At 34.9% G+C, this 20332-nt stretch overlaps 1 protein-coding gene across 2 annotated transcripts in view; it reads right to left on the reverse strand.

Moving 5' to 3' along the window:
* AIMP1 (aminoacyl tRNA synthetase complex interacting multifunctional protein 1) overlaps nucleotides 1-20332 on the reverse strand; it is a 49266-nt gene that overhangs the window by 9976 nt on the left and 18958 nt on the right. The window contains exons 5-9 of one of the 2 annotated variants that reach the window (XM_044912649.1): nucleotides 19516-19677; nucleotides 16067-16278; nucleotides 10477-10645; nucleotides 5850-5852; nucleotides 2071-2309 (exon numbers count right to left, since the gene is read on the reverse strand). In XM_044912649.1, the coding sequence (XP_044768584.1) occupies nucleotides 2146-2309; nucleotides 5850-5852; nucleotides 10477-10645; nucleotides 16067-16278; nucleotides 19516-19677 (710 nt within the window). In that variant the 3' untranslated portion in view covers nucleotides 2071-2145. Of the gene's footprint in view, nucleotides 1-881; nucleotides 992-2070; nucleotides 2310-5849; nucleotides 5853-10476; nucleotides 10646-16066; nucleotides 16279-19515; nucleotides 19678-20332 lie in introns of those variants that run through there. The other variant, XM_044912650.1, reaches the window with a different exon arrangement.

The raw sequence follows: 20332 nt of genomic DNA on the forward strand, positions 1-20332 counted from the left end.
TTATTTTTCTATAAAAACAATGACTAATAATGGCGCTGCATTGATAACTTGATTGAGTAATGCTTTATGTAACTTTAAAAATTGGGAATTGGGCGCCTGGGTGGTTCAGTCAGTTAAGTGTCTGCCTTTGGCTTGGGTCATGATCCCAGGGTCCTAGGATGAGTCCCGCATTGGGCTCCCTGCTCACCGGTGAGTCTGCTTCTCCCTCTATCCTCCTCCCCTGCTCGTAATCTCTCTCTTTCTCTCAAAAAAAAAAATCTTAAAAAAAGTAAATAAAAATTGGGAATAAATATGTCAACTAAGTAGTTGAAACATTCTTTAATTCAAATTTAATATAATTGGGAAAAATTGGAAAATACAGAATCACAAGACTTTGTCATAGTCTTATTTCCAAAAGAATAATATATCCTGAGTACAAAATAACTTCTGACATTCATTTGTGTTTAGTGTCAACAGTTGTTATTGATGTTCTGTTATTTAGTTTTTCAGAAAGAAGATAAAACTGGCCTACCAGAACTCCATGGACTTCAATAAACGAAATTTAATTATACCTTTTAGAACCTGGCATGCACGGTTGTTTTAAATTTTTTTGTTTTGCTTCTCCATCAGAGGCTATAAACAGCTAGAATATTGTGTAATTTTTATTTTAAATAGTATCTACAGGGCGCCTGGGTGGCTCAGTTGGTTAAGCGACTGCCTTCGGCTCAGGTCATGATCCTGGAGTCCCGGGATCGAGTCCCGCATCAGGGTCCCTGCTCGGCGGGGAGTCTGCTTCTCCCTCTGACCCTCCTCCCTCTCATGCTCTCTGTCTCTCATTCTCTCTCTCTCAAATAAATAAATAAAATCTTTAAAAAAAAAAAAAATAGTATCTACACTCCTACCTCCACAGATGCATTTCTTTTCGGTAGCCCAAATCATCAGTCATCATCTCAAGGCTGGTGAACTTGAAAGCTCCTAATTCCTAAGTTAATTTTCATTGTTCCTACAATATCTGTTAAGATGAGTGAAAAATAGGCATTTGACACCTTAATATATATGTACATTGACTTTGATAACAATTTCTTTTAATATATTAATAGTAATGATAGTACATGAAAAAGCAAAATATATCGATCTTAAATGCTCTTCTAAAAGTAAAAACCTACAAATAATCTTTAATTAGGTAGCCAAAGAATCTTTATAATCACCTAGAATAAAAAAAGTAGACTGCTGTTTTTATCAATTTATTGGAAACTGCATTGGCAACACTTTGCAATGTATTTATTCTTTATATTTATCAAAATGTATTACTATTTTGCCAAATGGGAAGAAAAAGTTCAGTACACAGTGGAAAATTTCATTCTTTTAAAAAAGTCACCTTAAATATACAGGTCTGATTACTTTGGTAAGCAACAGCAATAATGTTAAAATGCGGGCGCCTGGGTGGCTCAGTTGGTTAAGCGACTGCCTTCGGCTCAGGTCATGATCCTGGAGTCCCGGGATCAAGTCCCGCATCGGGCTCCCTGCTCAGCGGGGAGTCTGCTTCTCCCTCTCCCGCTCCCCCCTCTTGTGCTCTCTCTCTCACTCTCTCTCTCACTCTCCCTCTCAAATAAATAAATAAAATCTTTAAAAAAAAAAAAAATAAAAAAAATAATGTTAAAATGCCACGTCTCCTAGCTTTTATGACAGTTGGTCATTTTCAGTATTATTACAATATGACTAGTTAATAAGCTTGACAAAAATTCTAACTTGTCATTTCTGAAGAGGAGAAGACATCTATAATACAGATTCACAATATACTAAAAATCCAAGGGCTTAAAATTTCATGTACCATGTGCCTCCAAATAGGAAACTAAATGGTCATTTAGTTTCAAGTTATCTAAATGTATCAAGAAAAACAATCTGCTAACCAATATCCCTGCTAAAAAATAAATCATCACAAAACATAGGTGCATTCCTTCCTATGTTATAAAGGAGCAAAAACCGTATGTAAAAATGTAGTGTTTCTCTAACCGATTAAAAACAATATATACCTGATTAAAAGACTAGTCAAGTCTGCAAGAGAAATAACACACAAAAAGCCAGTTATATTTTAGGTACAAGTGACAAATATATTTTTTATTGTTATTAAAGTTTTCTCCAATGTAGTTCAGTAAATGAAGTATTTTATTTTATTCCACTGTTGGTCATAGTTTGAGCCCTACACACTCCTTTCCCTTTCACCTGAAAGGGAGCTCCTTTGTATGTAGCTACACACTCATCATTAGTAAAGAGATCAGGCTGGATCTGCTCCCAAATCTTCTTCTTAGGATTCAGCTCCTTGTCAGGTTCTGGGGGGGGGGGGGGGGGGGGGGGGAAAGAAGTTACATAGCTACCATATTAAATAAATTATCCATAGAGATTTATAGTGAATTGTCTAGGCAACACTTTCTGATCTTTAGATCTGATCAGAATTTTAACACTTACTTTTAACATTTACTTTATTTTACGATGTCAGCAGTTTATATTTTTGATTGGTAAAATAAAATAGTCATTTCCTAACGGCTTCTCCTTTGATATGTTTAATTGTGATGTTTAACGGACACCCTTGCAGTTTAAGATGACTTTTTTAAAATAAAATTCTCTCCTAATGATGACTTGAGCCCCACTGATGGGAGGATCAGCAGAACCTGTAGGATCTTGTTTAGAATTGATATTCTCTATCGTAACTTTGTTTATTAAAAAATGTTTTTGTTTGTTTCACTGCAAAGATGGATGCTCAGTTTTAAACACTGAAAGTGTACAAGTTGCTTTGTTAAAACTAAATATGTACACACACAAATATTTTGTCATTTCCCTACAAATGTGAAAGATTATTTTTTACTCTTATAAGAAATATTTCTGCAGGTAATACAGCTAAAAGAACTTATTCCCCAAATTATTTTTCCCCCAAATTATTAAAACAAAAATACAAGATACTCATTTTGTCACTATACATACAGAAAAACTGTGAAGAGATAAGAGCATAATTTGATGTGTTATATTTTTACATGTGGCACGGCTTATGCTTTACTCTGTTTTAATGTGCAAAATAAACGATGAGATGGCTGCCAAAGTGCTTAAAGATTTCTTACTGATACTGGAGAATGGATTAAATGTTGAGATTATCTAACTAAAGATAATAACTACTTTGGGTTTCATTTTCTGCCCATTCCATTTGGTGAGATGGAAAGAGATAGAAAGGGTTAGTAAGGAGACAAGGACAAGCATTTGCTAAGCACAAGAAATATATACTGTTGCATACAATGCACACAACACTCTAATTTTAAATATAAGGAAACTGGTGTTCAGAGAAGATAAGCTGCTCAAAGTTACATGATAAACAAATTATGATTTAACACCAAAACCCTTGTTCTGCTAGTATAGCATCTCGCGTCCTGATAAACTGTTCTTTAGAAAAGAAATAACATTCTTACATGTGGGTAATAACCCATCCCCTCTATCATAACCCACACTAGAAGTTTATAATCAACAAAAGACAAATATATTGTAGAATACATCTGGTCTACTTAAGGGCCACCAATATACCAAACAATCCCTCTATTTAATGACTGATAAGGAAGTAGAAAGTAAAGTTTAATATAACATCATTTTAGTAACTGGGGGGATGTTCAATTATCATTTGGAATAAAGAATCACTTCAAGAAACAATGAAGAAAAGTAACATATCTCTTAAGCATTAGTGTGAAATAAGAATTGTTCTCCCAAAGGGTAATAAAAAGAGTTTTTTCTGAAATCTAATTCAGTAATGATAGAAATATAACTTTCTAGATCTTTTCTAAAGTGACTACCAAGTTCAAATCTTCTGGAATTACTTTAAAAAGAATCTTTAACATTACTGGAACTAATTATATTTATATTCTGATTACATCTTATTACCTACACTGGTTTTTATTCTCCACTCCTACAACAGGAACAACAAAACTGAGTAAATTGGTTGGCCACAGTGATTTTGCTCTTTATTAGCTCTTCAGAAACTGCCCATGAAACTGGCCAGAACATACAAAACTGTCCTTTGATATGCAGGTTTTCAGAGATGACAGAATAGTTAATTGAATGATGTATCTATGCCAGAAGAACATACAATGAAACTAAAACTGAAAGACTAGTATAAAAGATAAGGATTTCTCTTATTCTTTTAAGAGCATTTGATAGACTGGACAAGAGAGAACTAATTAATAAACAGAATAGAAAAAATATCAATATATAAAGTATCTACAAGATTTTTATTTTTTGTTTCTAAACTATTCCTTAGTCTACAAACATAATCCTACTTTGCTTATACACAGATGATGTGGGGGAGTGGGCATTCCAGAATTCTAGAAAGCTGGAGGCAGAGATACTATTCAGGTAGGCCTGAGTACTAACTCTGAATTCCCCCGGTCCCCCCTCAAAAAGATATTGCCAACTGATAATGGATTAATTCAAGAAGCAGAGCATCCCAGATTTGTGTGAAAGTTTCTTATCAAGAGTATGGATTGTGTGGGTTCTTGCTAAATGCAGACATAAGCCCCAAATACAAAAAAACTGTGATGCAGCACAAAACTAAGCTTCTCAGATCTAGGAAGATATTGACATGTATAAAAAATAATATTCATAATACATAACACATAGTGCTTACTATGGGCCGTCAGTACACTAAGTGCTTTCTTTACATATATTTACTCAGTCAATCCTCTCAGTACACAAATATTATTAATTACCCCCATTTTACAGATGAGGAAATTGAGGCACAAAGGTTACAGCTAAGAACTTAAATATCAGGCAGGCAGCTAAGTGTTTCAAAAGTTAAACCTCACAAAACCCACACAAAATAGATAACATTAAAAACTCCTTATAGATAAAAAAGATAAGCCTCAGAAAGGTTCCCAGGTCACCCAGCACTGTGGAGTCAAGATCTGAAGCTTTAACTTCTTAACTAAGACTAATAATTTTCCAGGAACAAAGACTTGAACTAAATATAAACTAGAAACTACTAAGAGGAACCTCTAAAGCTTGACTGTTGCTTTCAACACACCAGACTCAATACCTGAACACTCTGAATGTAGTTGTGAAACTTTATTCAATAAATGAAACATGATTCAGACAAATAAAATTTTGAGATTATAATTAGAACTTGTCACATTAGGATAACTGAATATAAATTAGAGTTGAAAAGTCTTGGATGCAGTGTTAACTTTCTGGCTTACTCAAAATGTTTCTCAATAATATACTACTTGGTAGGGTATAAAGCTAGTTTGAAATGCAAGTTTAAATCACCTGCCATGAAAAACATACCTAATATTTTAAACAATTTTTTTTTAAGATTTTATTTATTTATTTGACAGAGAGAGAGAGACTGCTAGAGAGGGAACACAAGCAGGGGGAGTGAGAGAGGGAGAAGCAGGCTCCCCGGTGAGCAGGGAGCCTGATATGGGACTCGATCCCAGAACCCTGGGATCATGACCTGAGCCGAAGGCAGATGCTTAACCAACTGAGCCACCCAGCCGTCCCTAAACAATTGTTTTTTAATGAACTATATTGTCCAGAGAAGTCTTTCATCATTACTGTGTATTATGTCCTTCTAATCTTACTTTCCTATTTTTTTTTCCTTTTTGACATGGTTATCCAAAGAAGTTAAATGATATCAATAAAAGTTCTTAAACCTAAAAACTGCAGAAACTCTGAAATTGCTAAACACATGCCAATAATCACCATTTGGAAATGGTTACACATAACGTAAGAGAACTAATCTTTCAGACACTATGTTAGGCCAATTCATTGTAAACAAAGCACACAGGCAATAGGAAATAGTTCAGAGAGGAGTTTGTACAGATGTAAAAAGCTATGACCACCTTCTTAGAATTTAAAACCTACAGAAAGCAATAAATCCAAATTCCAAAGTCCCAGGCATTCACAAGTCTGGAATAAGAACCAGAAACCTCATTTTAATTAGGCCATTCTTTTACACAGAATGCTCATTGATAATCAGCTTCTCTTTGATATCTGCCATGTCCATAAAAAGCCTAGCACTAACAGAATTATTTTATGTTTAATTAACTGAATTTCTGAGATATAATAACTGTAATTATTGCTAAAAATTGTAACTATGGCACAAAAGCTAAAGTATAACTTTGCAAATAAAAGTCAATTAATTTGGGGTGCCTGAGTGGCTCAGTCAGTTAAGTGTCTAACTTCCACTCAGGTCATGATCTCAGGGTCCCAGGATCGAGCCCTGTGGTAGGCTCCTGCTCAGCGGGGAGTCTGCTTGTCCTTCTCCCTCTGCCCCTCCCCCCACTTGTGCTCTCTCTTTTTCTCTCAAATAAAGAAATAAAATCTAAAAGAAAAAAAGTGAATTAATTTTACAAAGCTAATCAACAGAGAAAAGTGGTTTGGTGGTTCGAGGAATAATCTTGACAATAACAAAGGCAGATGCTCAGGCCTGTTCTCCAAATACTGGTGGGGGGGGTGGGGGCGGGTGTTGTTGGTTTTCTTTACATGTTTTACTAGTACGTTTCTTTCTGTATATTCATTAACCAATTTATTGAGTTCCTATCTATGCCATGCATTTTTCTAGATGCTAGGAATATAGCAGTGAATAACCACAACAAAAAAACCAGAAATCTTGATTTCATGATGCTTACATTTTTGTGTGGGCAGATAATAATAAATAATGTATAGTATATTAGATGATGATAAGTGTTTTGAAGAAAAAACAAAAAAGATAACATTTAAAAGATTTCAATAGGATGAGGAACCAAGTCATGTAGCTAATTGGGGAAAGAGCTCAACTGGAGTGATCAATCAAGGTTTGTGGAGTACATGAGGTAAATGGATATAATGGGAAGCCACTGTAAGAACTTGGGCTTGTACTCTGGATCTAATGAAAAGCTTTTTAATAGTTGTGAGCAGAGGAGTAATACAATCTGACTTACATCAATCTCCCTGCTATCATTGAAAATAGATGGAAGAAGGGCAAGGGAGACCATTTAGAAGGTTTTGACTTCCCAACAAGAGATGTTGGCACAAAGACCCAAGTGGTAGTGGTGTAGATGAGAATGATTCTAGATATGCTCAAAAGGTACAAGTACTAGGATTTTCTGAAGAAGATATGTGAGAAAATAAAAAGAAGTTGAGAGAATGGAGTTCCTATCAGATAAGATGGGAAATACTATGGAAAAAGGGAATTCTAGGGGAAAGATGGGGATATGTATTCTTCCTTGGTATATGTTAGTGAAAAAGTCGAGTAGGCAGCCAGATAAATGACTGGATAAAATAGCCAAAAAAATGAACATGGAAAGGAAAACAGAAGAGGCCAAGTGTGGAAGGAAAGAGAAGAGGGCAAAGACCAAGGTCTAGGACACTTCAATGTTAAGAGGTCAGGGAGGTGAGGAAGAATCAGCAAAGGAGATAAGAAGGGCAGCCAATGAGGGGGCCGCCAGGAGAATGTGGTGCCAGAAACCAAGTTAGTTAAGAAAAAGACTAAAAACTAGCCATGGATATTTAGCTACAGAGATTAATTCATGATCTTGATCAGAATAGTTCTGGGAAAACAGTGAGCAGAGAAACCTGATTGAAATGGGTTTTGGAGAGAAGAATCAAATATAGACAAGTTTGAAAAATCAAATTTAGACAAATATCTTTTTTAATAATAAATGGATAGAAAAATTCAACACTTGCATATATCATACATGCTTTGTAATAACCATTAATTACATTTATTAATAAGACAATATCAAAAGAAATAAGCACGATCTTGGAAGTTAAAAGTCTGAATACAAATTCTCACTTATTACTAGACAAAAGAGTGCACCGTCAAAAAATGGCTGTCGCTGCCACTGTCTTCTGGCTATATTATTTTCACGCTGTTTTTGCTTGGTGCTTTTGGGAGTAGTTACCACATTCAAATACTAAAATGCATAGCTCCACACACTGAAAATTTAAAAAGTACTGGGTGGTGAGGGTTTCTATCCATTGTTATAAAAATATTATTTGGCATCTTCTAAACTCTATGTACTTTTTTGGATTTGTAGTTGGAATAAATAGTTGGCCTTTTCAAGGCCAAATAGCACTTCAAAGGTTTGAGCCCCAACTGCAATTTCTATACCACACTTTACATAACATGAAATGTAAGTTTCCAGACACTGAGCACATCAAGTGAACATCAAAATGTACCAGCAGACACCTTAAGCTTTAAAATGTAAAACAGATGCTGAGAAATAAAGCACTGATAAACCATGGCTCTCACTGGAAAAAGAAAAAAAAAAAAGTGAAAGTAATGGCCTGTTGTGTAGTATTAACTGTTATCTCCTTTCAGGTTTACTGCTACAGAAGCAACTGATATGGAAGCATAAGCAAGATGAGCATTAACAGACCTCACATCCTAAAATTTATCAATTACTTGATGCTGTTCACCTTGGTTAAGCTATTACAAGTGATAAGAAAATAACCTCGCGGGCTATTTTAAAGGTTAAGTTTTTGCTTCTTTCACTTTACAACTATTTTTCTTACCTTCTCCACAAATCCATGTGCTGAGGCACAAGGGAAACTATGAATTTGCAGGAAATATCAAACTTTGGAACAATTTAAATATAAACACACAAATAGCTGAACGGACAGATTAAAGAATATAGTGAAGACAAGAAATTCATATGGGGCTATTAGCATCTCTAATGCTGAGTCATTGACTAACTAAAGAAAATCTTTCAATTTACTCAACAGTAGCATTCAGGTAAACCTGATTCAAGTGCTGAAATATTACCTGTTAATTCTTTGAGATAAAGGAATGAATTATAAGCCTTCACTAATGAAATAATCCCTATTAATTCACAGCAAGCAACAATCAACAAACAAAAATGCTACAGTATTAGAAATTCCAGCACATTTATTGTTTGATCCCTTCACTAAACTCTATATAACCTTAAGCAAGTAGCTAAGTTTTGTTGGGCCTCAAACCAAATCTGTAAAATAGTGGGTTAAAGTATATGATTTCTTCCAGTTCTAAGCATGTAACTCTACAATTTACATCAGAAAATAAAACGTAAAGAAAACATACTAAATCTTAAGTGTTTAAATTTTAGAAAGGAAGGCAAATGTTAACTTGGAAAGGTAAACAGAATTTCCTTTTTTAAAAATGCATGCTGAATCTTAAAAGTTTACTTTTATTGTCATTCTATTCCAATTTAGTGAGTAAGACTTCTCAATAGAATTTCAGGTTTGTCAGGTATACAAATGATGATTTACCCCCAAGTGTGAGGTTTGGGGAAGTGTTTTGATATTGTGGTAGCAGAGTGGTAATCATTTGCTCCTAGAACCAAAAGCCATCATGCTGCTTTAAGAAATGATTCTAGATGGGATTTTCCCAAAACCTCGTTCAACAAGAAAGGGTCTTAGAGCACAGACCATTATGGTTTCCAATCTACCAAGGTTCAAGACATATACATCCATTCAAAGCCACAGATACTTGCTCAACAATCTCTGTGTTTTTTACATTAGTCTACTTTTGATTAGGAGGGGGGATCTGAATTTCAAGAAAATGAACCCATGCTTTCATACATATTTTCTATCTTAGTCCAATGTTAAAATCCTTCATATCCTAATATTTTATCAAACATAATACAGTTAACATAGGATTAAAAAAGCAGGCCCATCTAATCACATCAGCCTTGCTATGCTATTAAAACTCAGCTGTTTCTGTAAATACATCTCCAAATCAATTCTGACTTTTAGACCTGATTCTCCCTGTTAGCCTAATTTATTTCTACTTTCCCCATTATTCTAGTCAAATGAACATCCTTTAAGTAAATGCAATCTTTTGATTTCTAACTATTTCCACTTCCTTTTATGAAGGAAATAGTTATTCTGTATCTGACAAGTTCTCTTTTGCTTCAAAGACCTATTTGAAGAAACTTTTAAGTATATTATGAAGCTTCATCTGTCTCAGAAGCATTTTACTGGAGAAAACAAGCAAAATGAAAAGCAACTTCCTTTGAGATTATTACAATAAATAAAAGTTTTAACTCAGAGTTTTTCCTTTATATCCTAAAGTCAAGTAATAGCATATGCAAGTACATTATTAGATGGACTTTGAGAATTATACATTTCTTTCCCATGTATGAACTTTTCTTTTCATTTTTCTGTGCTGCAGTCTGAGATAATCTATAGCTTCAAAGACTCTGCAGCACATTAATTCGTTCTCTATCCATATCACACTCTTCTGCTATGTAAGTATTATTAGCATTTTCCCTAGAGCAAACTCTAGTATTTTATGCAATGTGTGCATTCATAGGGAGGGTGATGGTTAGATGGTTGTGTTTACTGTGCCATCTCGAACCAATCTGAAGAAACTCAATAATAAAATCTCAATAATAATGGTCACTTAAGGTAAAGCCTTGGAGTCATACACAAGACTGATTCTAAACTAAACATTAGAAGAAAACAATGGTTCCCAAACTGTTTTAAATAATGACTAATACTTACCAGGAAAAGCATCAAAAACAATTCTGTCTCCAGGAACAGACCCATTAGGAGGTGCCAAGATTTCAACCTTCTCAAGTGAACTAGCACACATTACCATTGCTTGAGATATTACTCCCCTCATCTTTGCAGGTTTCAGGTTACAAAGTAAAATCACCATCCGATTTTGCATCTGTGTGAAACATAAATTGGTGATTAAAGATGTACAGAGATTTAGATTATCATACCTAGAATACATTAAGGTACATCTAATATGCTAAATATAAAATATTCTATTTTTGTAGATGTATCTTTGTCTCTGTGTCCAAAATCTTTTATTGTTGTTATGAAGTTATACAAAAACATGAAAAAAAAATTCCACAAACTGACAGCACATTATAGTTGAAGGAGCAGAGGCAAGACTTTTCAGTAAAGTAAGTTTTAGACTGAAACAGATTTGGTTTTGAATTTAGCTGCCATGTACTAGCAATGAGATTATAAAAAGTTGAATTGTTTTTCTTCACAAAATGAGGAAAATGATACCAAATTTAAAAAGCCAACTCTTGGATTAAACTGTAACATGTATGTAAAGCATTTAGCTTAGTGTTAGCACTAAAATAAATGAACAATCCTTTTTCTCCCTACATTTCCAATACTATGCAAGATCCCTTTCTTAGTTTAAAAATTACTTGGGACTCTATCACTCTTGGGAAGGTACGGAGTAGGAGGATCCTGAGCTTACCTAGTCCCAGGGACACACCAATGAAATAACTACATCTACTGCAACCAACTGAAATCAACCTGAAGACTGACAGAAGAGATCATCCACAGCTAGACAGAAGACAACGTTGAAAAGGATAGGAAGAGTGGAGACACAGTCAGGAACCCTGGCAAATAACCACAAACAGGAGGGCTATCACAAACACAGAGGAGTGAGGGGGTCACATGGACCCAAACTGGGAAAATGAGTCTTCATAACATCTGACTTTGAAAATCAGCAGGACTGAACTGGGAAAACCAGGGGGTGACAGTAAAATCGAGTTTCCACACTAAAAGAGCCATCACTAGACACAGTGCAAAAGCAGCAGTTTGGAAAGTAACTGAGGTATATGTGAAGGAGATTTATTGACTAATCTTAGGATGTGCTAGAGAGGCAGAGATCTATAGGAAGTATCTCTGGGAAAGAAAGGAGTGCTAGAAGACGTCATTTTTCTTGCTCTCTGTGCCCTAGATGGTCTGAAGCTTGCAGGAGCCAGTATTATCCCTCTTCATCCAACTTACCAACACCACATGCCCCCCACCCCAGCATTCCCTGCAGCCAAGTACCCCAATCTACCTGCATCAGGAAATGCCCTTCCAAAGCGGATCCTACACAGCAGGCCGGCAAGGGCTTAGACCACTCCAAAGTGACTAGTGCCCTGAAAAGAAGGGGAGATAACCCTACACACCAGCATAACCACAATTCCCGCAAGAAGGCCTCTTTGTAGGCTGCGTGGGGAGCAAGCTTTGCCCTTCATATGCCTGTTGCAGAGGCTAACTGCAAACAGCTAAGATGAGTGCTGGCCCACCACTGGGCTCACAAGCCCCTTAACAGCACTGGAAGTAAACCCTGCCCAATCAAGAACAGGCATCAAAGAAAGTCATTCTAGCCATAAGCATATCCTCAGCCAGAGCAATCTTGAAAAAGAACAAAACTGTAGATATCATAATCCCAGATTTCAAGATACACTACAAAGCTGTAGTAATCAAAACAGTGTCTTCTTCATACAAAAACAGACATATAGGTCAATGGAACAGAATAGAGAGCCCAGAAAATCTATGACAAAGGAGGCAAGAATATATAATGGAAAAAAGAGGTTTTTTTTCAATATTTGGTGCTGGGAACATGCAAAAGAATGAAACTGGACCACCTTCTTATACCATACACAAAAGTAAACTCAAATGGATTAAAGACCTAACTCTAAGACCTGAAACTATAAAAGCAGTAATTTCTTTGACACAGGCCATAGAAACATTTTTCTAGATAATGTCTCCTGAGGCAAGGGAAACAAAAGCAAAATTAAACTATTGGGACTATACTGAAATAAAAAGCTTTTGCACAACAAAGGAAACCATCATCAAAACAAAAAGGCAATCTACCGAATGGGAGAAGACATTTGCAAATGATATATCCCATAAGGGATTAATATCCAAAATATATAAAGAACTTACACAATTCGACACCAAAAAACCCCCCCCACAAACAATCCAATTAAAAATGGGCAGAGGGCCTGAGTAGATATTTTTCCAAAGAAGACATACAGATGGCCAACAGATACATGAAAAAATGCTCACATCACTATTCATTGGGGAAATACAATTCAAAACCACAATGAGATATCACCTCACACCAAGCAGAATTGCTACTATCAAAAAGCCAAGAAATAAGTGTTGGCAAGCATGTGGAGAAAAAAGAACTCTCATGCAGTGTTGATGGAAATGTAAATAAACCAGTGCAACCACTGTGGAAACCAGTATGGAGGTTCCTCAAAAAATTGAAAATAGAAATACCATATGATACAATAATTCTACCACTGGGTATTTACCCAAAGAAAATGAAAACCCTAATTCAAAAAGATATATGCACCTCTGTATTTGCTGCAGGATTATCTATAATAGCCAAGATATGGAAGCGATCCCAGTTTCCAGATAGATGAATGGATAAAGGGGTGTGTGTGTGTGTAATGTACATAATGTAAATATAGATATAATGAAATATTACTTGGCCACAAAAGAGAATGAAATCTTGCCATGTGATACAACATGGATGGACCTAGAGGGTATTATGCTAAGTGAAATATGTCAAACAGAGAAAGAAATCCTGTTACGATTTTACTTACATGTAGGATCTAAAACACAAAAGAAATAAACAACAGACTCTTAAATACAGAGAACAAACTTGTAGTCACAAGGGAAGTGGATGGGAGGATGGGCAAAATAAGTGAAGGGGATTAAGAGGTGCAAGCTTTCAGTTATAAAATAAATAAGTCATGGAGATGAAGAGTACAGCATAGGGAATATAGTCAATATTTTAGTAATTTTGCATGATGACTACACTTATTGTGGTGAGCACTGAGTAATGCACAGAAATGTTACATCACTGAAACAATTGTACACCTGAAATTAATATAACATTGCAAGTCAAACAGACTTCATTAACAAGTATCAAAAAAAAAAATACTGCTGATCATTTAACTACTCAAGCATCATGTACACTGCAATTAACATTTAGGGCTATTTCTACAATTTGTTATAGAAGTGAATAAAGATTTCTTTAATCTTCAAAAGTTGAAGTGTCTTAATTATTTTCCCCAATTAGCAAAAATAGGTACACAACTGTTTATATCCTTTCAATAGGCTTAAAATAAAATGGCATACAGGAGAACTATCACTGCAGGAGAAGAGAAAAGGCACATTCTAAACAAAAGATGGTTTTATAAACAAATGTTATGGCAAATTTATTGATTCTATGATTTAAAATAATAACAATAATAATAATAGTAATAATAATAGGCCTAAGACTCAAATTCAAGAGGCCCCCTTTTCGGACATCTTCATGAATAAGATCTTCATACAAATAATTTAAATTGCCACTTTAGGAAAAAACAGTTATAGCAAATTTGTATAAGAAAAAACAAGAGGGTTAGCTATATGCAATTGTTAAGGCAACAGATGATATCCATGGACCTTTACCTTGGAAAAATACACAAATCTACACAGTACAGTATGCAATTTGTGGGGGCAAAGTGCTCCTACTTTATACAATGTTTAATATTACTGCCTTGATAGGTTAGATACAGATGTGTATATAAATAGCTTTGCTTAAGGCTATGAACAACAGCTTTTGGAAGAGAAGATATTGTCTGCAACTCATGGGAACAAAAAAGATGAAGCCCAAAGGAGGAGAAGTTTTTCCAATTTGAGCTGGCTCAAGATCAATTGGTTCTTTTCTCCAGGGCTTCTTATGAACCTAACTTCATAAGTAGTTATGAAGAAGTCCTGGTCCTACACAAGATGCATGTTAAACAGGAAAAAAAAAAAAAAAAGCACACACATGGACCAAGTCTATCTTTTTTTATAGATAAGAAAAACTTCTTCACTAATCTCCTTATTTCCATTTTTCTCCCCTCAACAGAGCAGCCAGATGATCCTATCAATATATGAGGCAGACTACATTTCTCCTTAGCTCCACAGTTTTCCAACGGCTTTCATCTCACTCAGAATAAAAGCTAGTCTTTACAGTGATCTATTAAGATCCTATGTCATTTGGCATCCTTATTTCTGATTTCATCTTGCATGACATTCCCCCTTTTTTACTCTGCTATAATGACACTGCTTCCTGCTGTTCTTTGAACATGCCAGGCATATATCCAACTTAGAACTGCCTGAAATACTCTTCTACCAGAGACATAGGACTTTTCTTCATTTTCTGAGAGCTTTACTTAAAGTCATTTTCTTTATAACGCCTTCCCTAACCACTTTATACAAAACGACATCATCCTAACACCAACAACTCTTAAATTCTTTCTTTTAATACTTACCACTATTTAATATACTATATATCATGATCTTCTGACTCCCCCATAGAGTTGTGAGCTTCACAAAGGCAGGATTTTTTTTTTTCTTCTAAACAAATCTATCTATCTACCTACCTACCTACCTATCATTTTAATTCCCTGCTACATCCCTTGTCTAGAATAGTGCCTGGTATACTGCAGGTGTCCAATAAATACTTGCATCTGAAAGTATGAATGAATGAATGAATGTATATAGGGATTTATCCACATTCACAAAGCCAATAAGCAACAGAGTTAGCAATGAACAGAGAAGCAGAACTATTTTAATGTTAAAATCTACAGCCTTTGCAGTATCTCCAAAGCACCATGGAGCAGAAGAAAGAGACAGATAACTCCAAATTACTGTAGATGTCTTGAAAGACCAAATTAAAATCATTACTGCCTAATTTTTTCCACTGTCATTGGAAATACATACGTGTGTCTGTCTATACACACATACACACACACATTTTAAATACCAAAGTAACAACAAAATACAAAACATCTAGTTTTTAACAAATAAATACCATTAAAAATTATAAGTTTAAGCTCCATAACGCCCTCTCCTCTTTTTACTTCAAGTATGAAAATATTTCTTGAGTTATAAGAAAAAAAAAAAAAAAAGACGACGACGACTTGTTCTCTTACTTTTTAGATTGATGCTTTCTGGGTTTATATACAGTGATTTAAAAAAATCAAGGAGTAATAAAATTCCATGACAATAACAATGATGATAAAAATATTTATACTGTATTACACATAAAATACCAAACTAAAAACATTTTAAAAACTGAGAAAAAATAATGCATCTTTCTTCTTTCTACCTTCATGAATTTGATCCTAACTTACAATGCTACTGCAAGTTTTGGTAGTTTTAGTGTACTTTTTTGGTGAAATTTATTTCATTAAAATTAATCAAATGAACTAATCAATACTGGCTCACCTAATACAAAATTATATGGAAAAACATCAAGAAAAAGTGACATCTATGCCAAAGTAATTTAAACTGTACAGATTACCTGTTCAAGAGGAACATGATTCACCAGGCCACTGACAACTGTTCTTGGGGCTGTTTCTCCAACATCTACTTCTTCCACATATAAAGAATCTGCATCAGGGTGTTTTCTGGCAGTGATGATACAACCAACTCGAAGATCCAGACGAGAAACATCTAATGGCTTAGAGTCAGCGCTTCCTGCTACTGACTGCTGTTTTTTCTCCTTTTTCTCTCCTAAAAAATATTTATGAATGGTTAAACATCAGAAGTAAAACAAAAACAAGATAAACTATAAAAAAACTCCCTAACATTGATACTGATGAGCTTTAAAAGAAAGAGTGCTTATCTCCTACCTTCACTTAAATAATAACAAAAGAAAGAATTATTCAAGTCATAACATCTCGAGCCCTATTTTGGCTGTTTCTCAGTTGAATAACTGTCTAAATCTCTAGCTAAAGACAGAGAGTAGAAGTTGGTAAACTATGTTCATTCATTTACATATTGTCTATGGATGGTGGCAGGGTAGTTGTGACAATGACTTTATGGTCTGCAAAACTTAAGATATTTACTAAAAGGACCCTTATTGAGAAAGTCTGCCTTTCCCCGAAACAGAGCTGGAGAAAATCCTTTAAAATTTTTACTGTGACTCTTTAGAAAGGGAAAAATACTTTATTTAGGAAGAACACCACAATCAGTACCAGCTAAGAGAATGAACTACAATCAAATATAATTTCACTGATAAAATGTTTCGCTCTTCAGTTAAACACACCAATAAGTATACAACAAATTTCTCTACTTCTTGTATTTCTCAGACTTATTAGGGCTTTAGGTTTATCCACAGCAACTATCTGAGCAAAAGAGCCACCCAGGCGTCCCTATTCTGATTATGTTTTAAAAATCCTCCTCTTATTTATATGTCGATAATCTAACTCTTATAGCATTTGATTACTTTGGTCACTGAGTGGAAATGCAACCTGTAAAGAGTTCATAGTCCTTAAGTTTACATTAAGCTTCTCTAGCAGAAAAAAAAATGTAAAACAAAATAAAAACTTATTTACCTGCACTCTGCAGTGTAGAGATAAGCACGCAGTTGTGACTTAGAAGCACTCCTTTTCAACTATACCTTACCTTTATTTAATCTTTGAACAAATATTTACTGAGATCTAAGGCACTGAAAATCTCTTTTAAGGAAGACAGATACATATAATGAATATGTGACAAACATTACATATACAAAGAAACACAGAAACAGAGATGAATTCTGCCTGGAGTGGGAAAGAATGATTTTGTGTAAGGACATTCACAATTTATACAAAAACAGTTTACAAAAGAAGAGGTAGAGCTAGCTCAAAATAATGGGCAATTTTTAATCTAATTAACAAATTTTTAAAAATTCCACTTTCCATGTAAAATATTAGCAAAGACGTTTTTTAACAGTAAAACCCAAATGATATAGGAATAAATATACAAAATTACTAGAAGAAAATACACCAAAAATCTTAATAGCAGTTACCTTTGAGTGATAACCTATGTATCTGATATAATGCAGTATAACATTACGTCTATATATCAACCTGTATTTTTAACTTTAATCTACTTCCTAGGTATTTGAAATACTTTTTATCAGGAATCCACATTTCAGAGGTGACTGCAAATATCCAAATCTCTATCAAGAACTTAGTCATCATAAAAGACTTTAAGAATGTTTCATTAAAAAATGAGTGATGCTCACATGTGGCAGTCTAGAAAGCCTGTATGGTAACCACAGCCTCTGCATGAACAGAATTTTGGAATCTGGCAATTCTAGCAGCCAAAGGCCAGTGGAACAGCCCTGTATTCCAGCACTGTCCAATATGGTAGCTGCCAACCACACACAGCTATTTACATTTAAATTTAAAATAATAAAAAATTCAGCTCCTTAGTTATACTAGATACATTTAAAATGTTCAGTAGCAATGCGTGACTACAGGTTACTATGTTGGATACTGCAGTTATACAGCATTTCCATTATCACAGAAAAGTACCACTGGACAGAGGCATTCTAGACATAGACCTCCATTTGGTCTCGTGTGCCTCTTCCTCCCACAAAGGAAGACTCCGCTGTCTCATTTGACTAGAAGACTGACTAATCCCGTAGTCACAAATGCAATGTAACTTCCTTTGGGTATGAACTTCATCCTACTTAGAACAGGCTGTCTGATTGTTTTGTGCCTACTTCTTAATAAATTTATAAAGTGAAAGAATTAGTTTGACTTGCTTTCATTGTAACCATACCACCTAGTGGTGAAGTTATGTAGAAGATGAACAACCCCTAACTACTTCCAAGAAAAGTTACCGGTATTTACTAAAAGGAACTGGCAAGTGTTAGATGCTAAACTGGCTTAGGTTAATTCACAAATTCCTCAGCCATTTTATATTTTCCAAAAACTCTTAAGTGAGTATAAGTGTTATGAGAGGTGTGTATAATGAATTATAAAAGCACTTTTTTTAGACATACATGGAAAAAAGATGTCTATAAAGGAGTAAAGGAGACTAGGTATAAAAGGAGTCAGATTTATGGTTAGAATAGCTTCAGCAGCAAGGTAAGGATAAATTAGAAAAGATGAGACTTCAACATTAATTCAAATGACAGATCATGAGAACTTGAACAAAGGTAGCACCAAACAAACTGGAGCCACGGAGCTGGGTTCTAGATACGTTTTGGTGATAGGAATTATGTTTTGGTGGTCAGTTAGGTAAGCAAATTGAGGGAGGACAACAGGGTGAGGTTAACTATAAGATTTCTAGTCGGGCTGTCTAAGTGGATGGTGATACACTTTCTACTCCAGTTTTTGTTTTTTTTTTTTTAAGATTTTATTTATTTATTTGACAGAGAGAGACACAGCGAGAGAGGGAACACAAGCAGGGGGAGTGGGAGAGGGAGAAGCAGGCTTTCCGCTGAGCAGGGAGCCCGATGCGGGGCTCGATCCCAGGACCCTGGGATCATGACCCGAGCCGAAGGCAGACGCTCAACCGACTGAGCCACCCAGGCGCCCTCTACTCCAGTTTTTATGGGTTCCGAAAACTTTTATACCCCCATGCCTTAGTTCAGACATTATCCTTTGACTAGAATATCCCTTTCCTATCATCACAACTAGTCCCAAGCTAACTTTCTACCTGTGACCTCTCTGAAATTGAATATATACTAAAGTCTAGTCATACCAAACTACATATGGGCCCCTACGCTCAATCTCTACTTTCTGTGTTTTTAGTTATGTTAAAACATACTTTACCTCAAATACCACATTCTTACCCTATTGACCTGGTCAATCTTCACACATCCTTTAGGTCCAGTTTCTATGTGCCAATATCATACTGTTTATTCTAGTTCATAAAGGTTTCAATTTTCTTTTTGACACAACTATTATTATAAAAAATGCTGACATCTAATAAACCAGTCAAGAACCAAATAACCTTAAAGGTGAAAAATACCTTTCACTTCAATTTTCTCTTTCATCTTCTTTTCTTCTGCTCCTCCTATCTGTTCTTTGGCACCAGAAGTTATAGTTGTTATTGGTCTAGACTGTATCACATTTTCAGAAACTGTGGAATTAGCTTGCAGCAGAGTACCAGATGGAAATGGTATTTGTTTCACTGATACAAAAAATAAAATAAAGTCATTATGAGCTCTTTTTAAAAGAAAAATTCACTGTATATGATTATCAAGTCTCTACTATCTGAGATTATAAAAAGGCTGCCAAGAAATTAAGTACATTTTAACCATGATAAAAGTTAAATAAATGATTCTCATTTAATCTCTAATAACTGAGAAAATTATGGACACGATAATAACTAATATTATGGACTATGTCCCACTTTTCAAAATGCTTTACATGAATTAACTTTTGTAATTCTCATAAATACCCTAAAAACAGTAAGTTCTATTCACATCCCCATTTACAGATGATCAACATGAGCCATACAGAAGTCAAAAAACTGGCCCACAACACACACAGTGAGTAGGAAAATAAGAATTTATACTCAAGCAGTCTGTCTCGGGAGACTATCCTCTCATGGTTTGACAAGATGGCATGTTTTTCACTCAGGTTTTCTTTTATATTATTGAACAATCAACTGGGAAAGTGTTTTAATAATAGTCATTGCAATATCAGAATTAATGGGGAGACGTGTCCATAATTCTATTTCAAAAAACAACTTTTTAAGGAAGAAAATTCCTTCAGCAATGTTAAAAACACTCTCATAGCCTATTGAATATAGAAAAACATAATCTTATGAGGGATTCTGATGT

The sequence above is a fragment of the Neomonachus schauinslandi genome, chromosome 2 (genome assembly GCF_002201575.2).
Source record: "Neomonachus schauinslandi chromosome 2, ASM220157v2, whole genome shotgun sequence".
Lineage (NCBI taxonomy): Eukaryota > Metazoa > Chordata > Mammalia > Carnivora > Phocidae > Neomonachus > Neomonachus schauinslandi.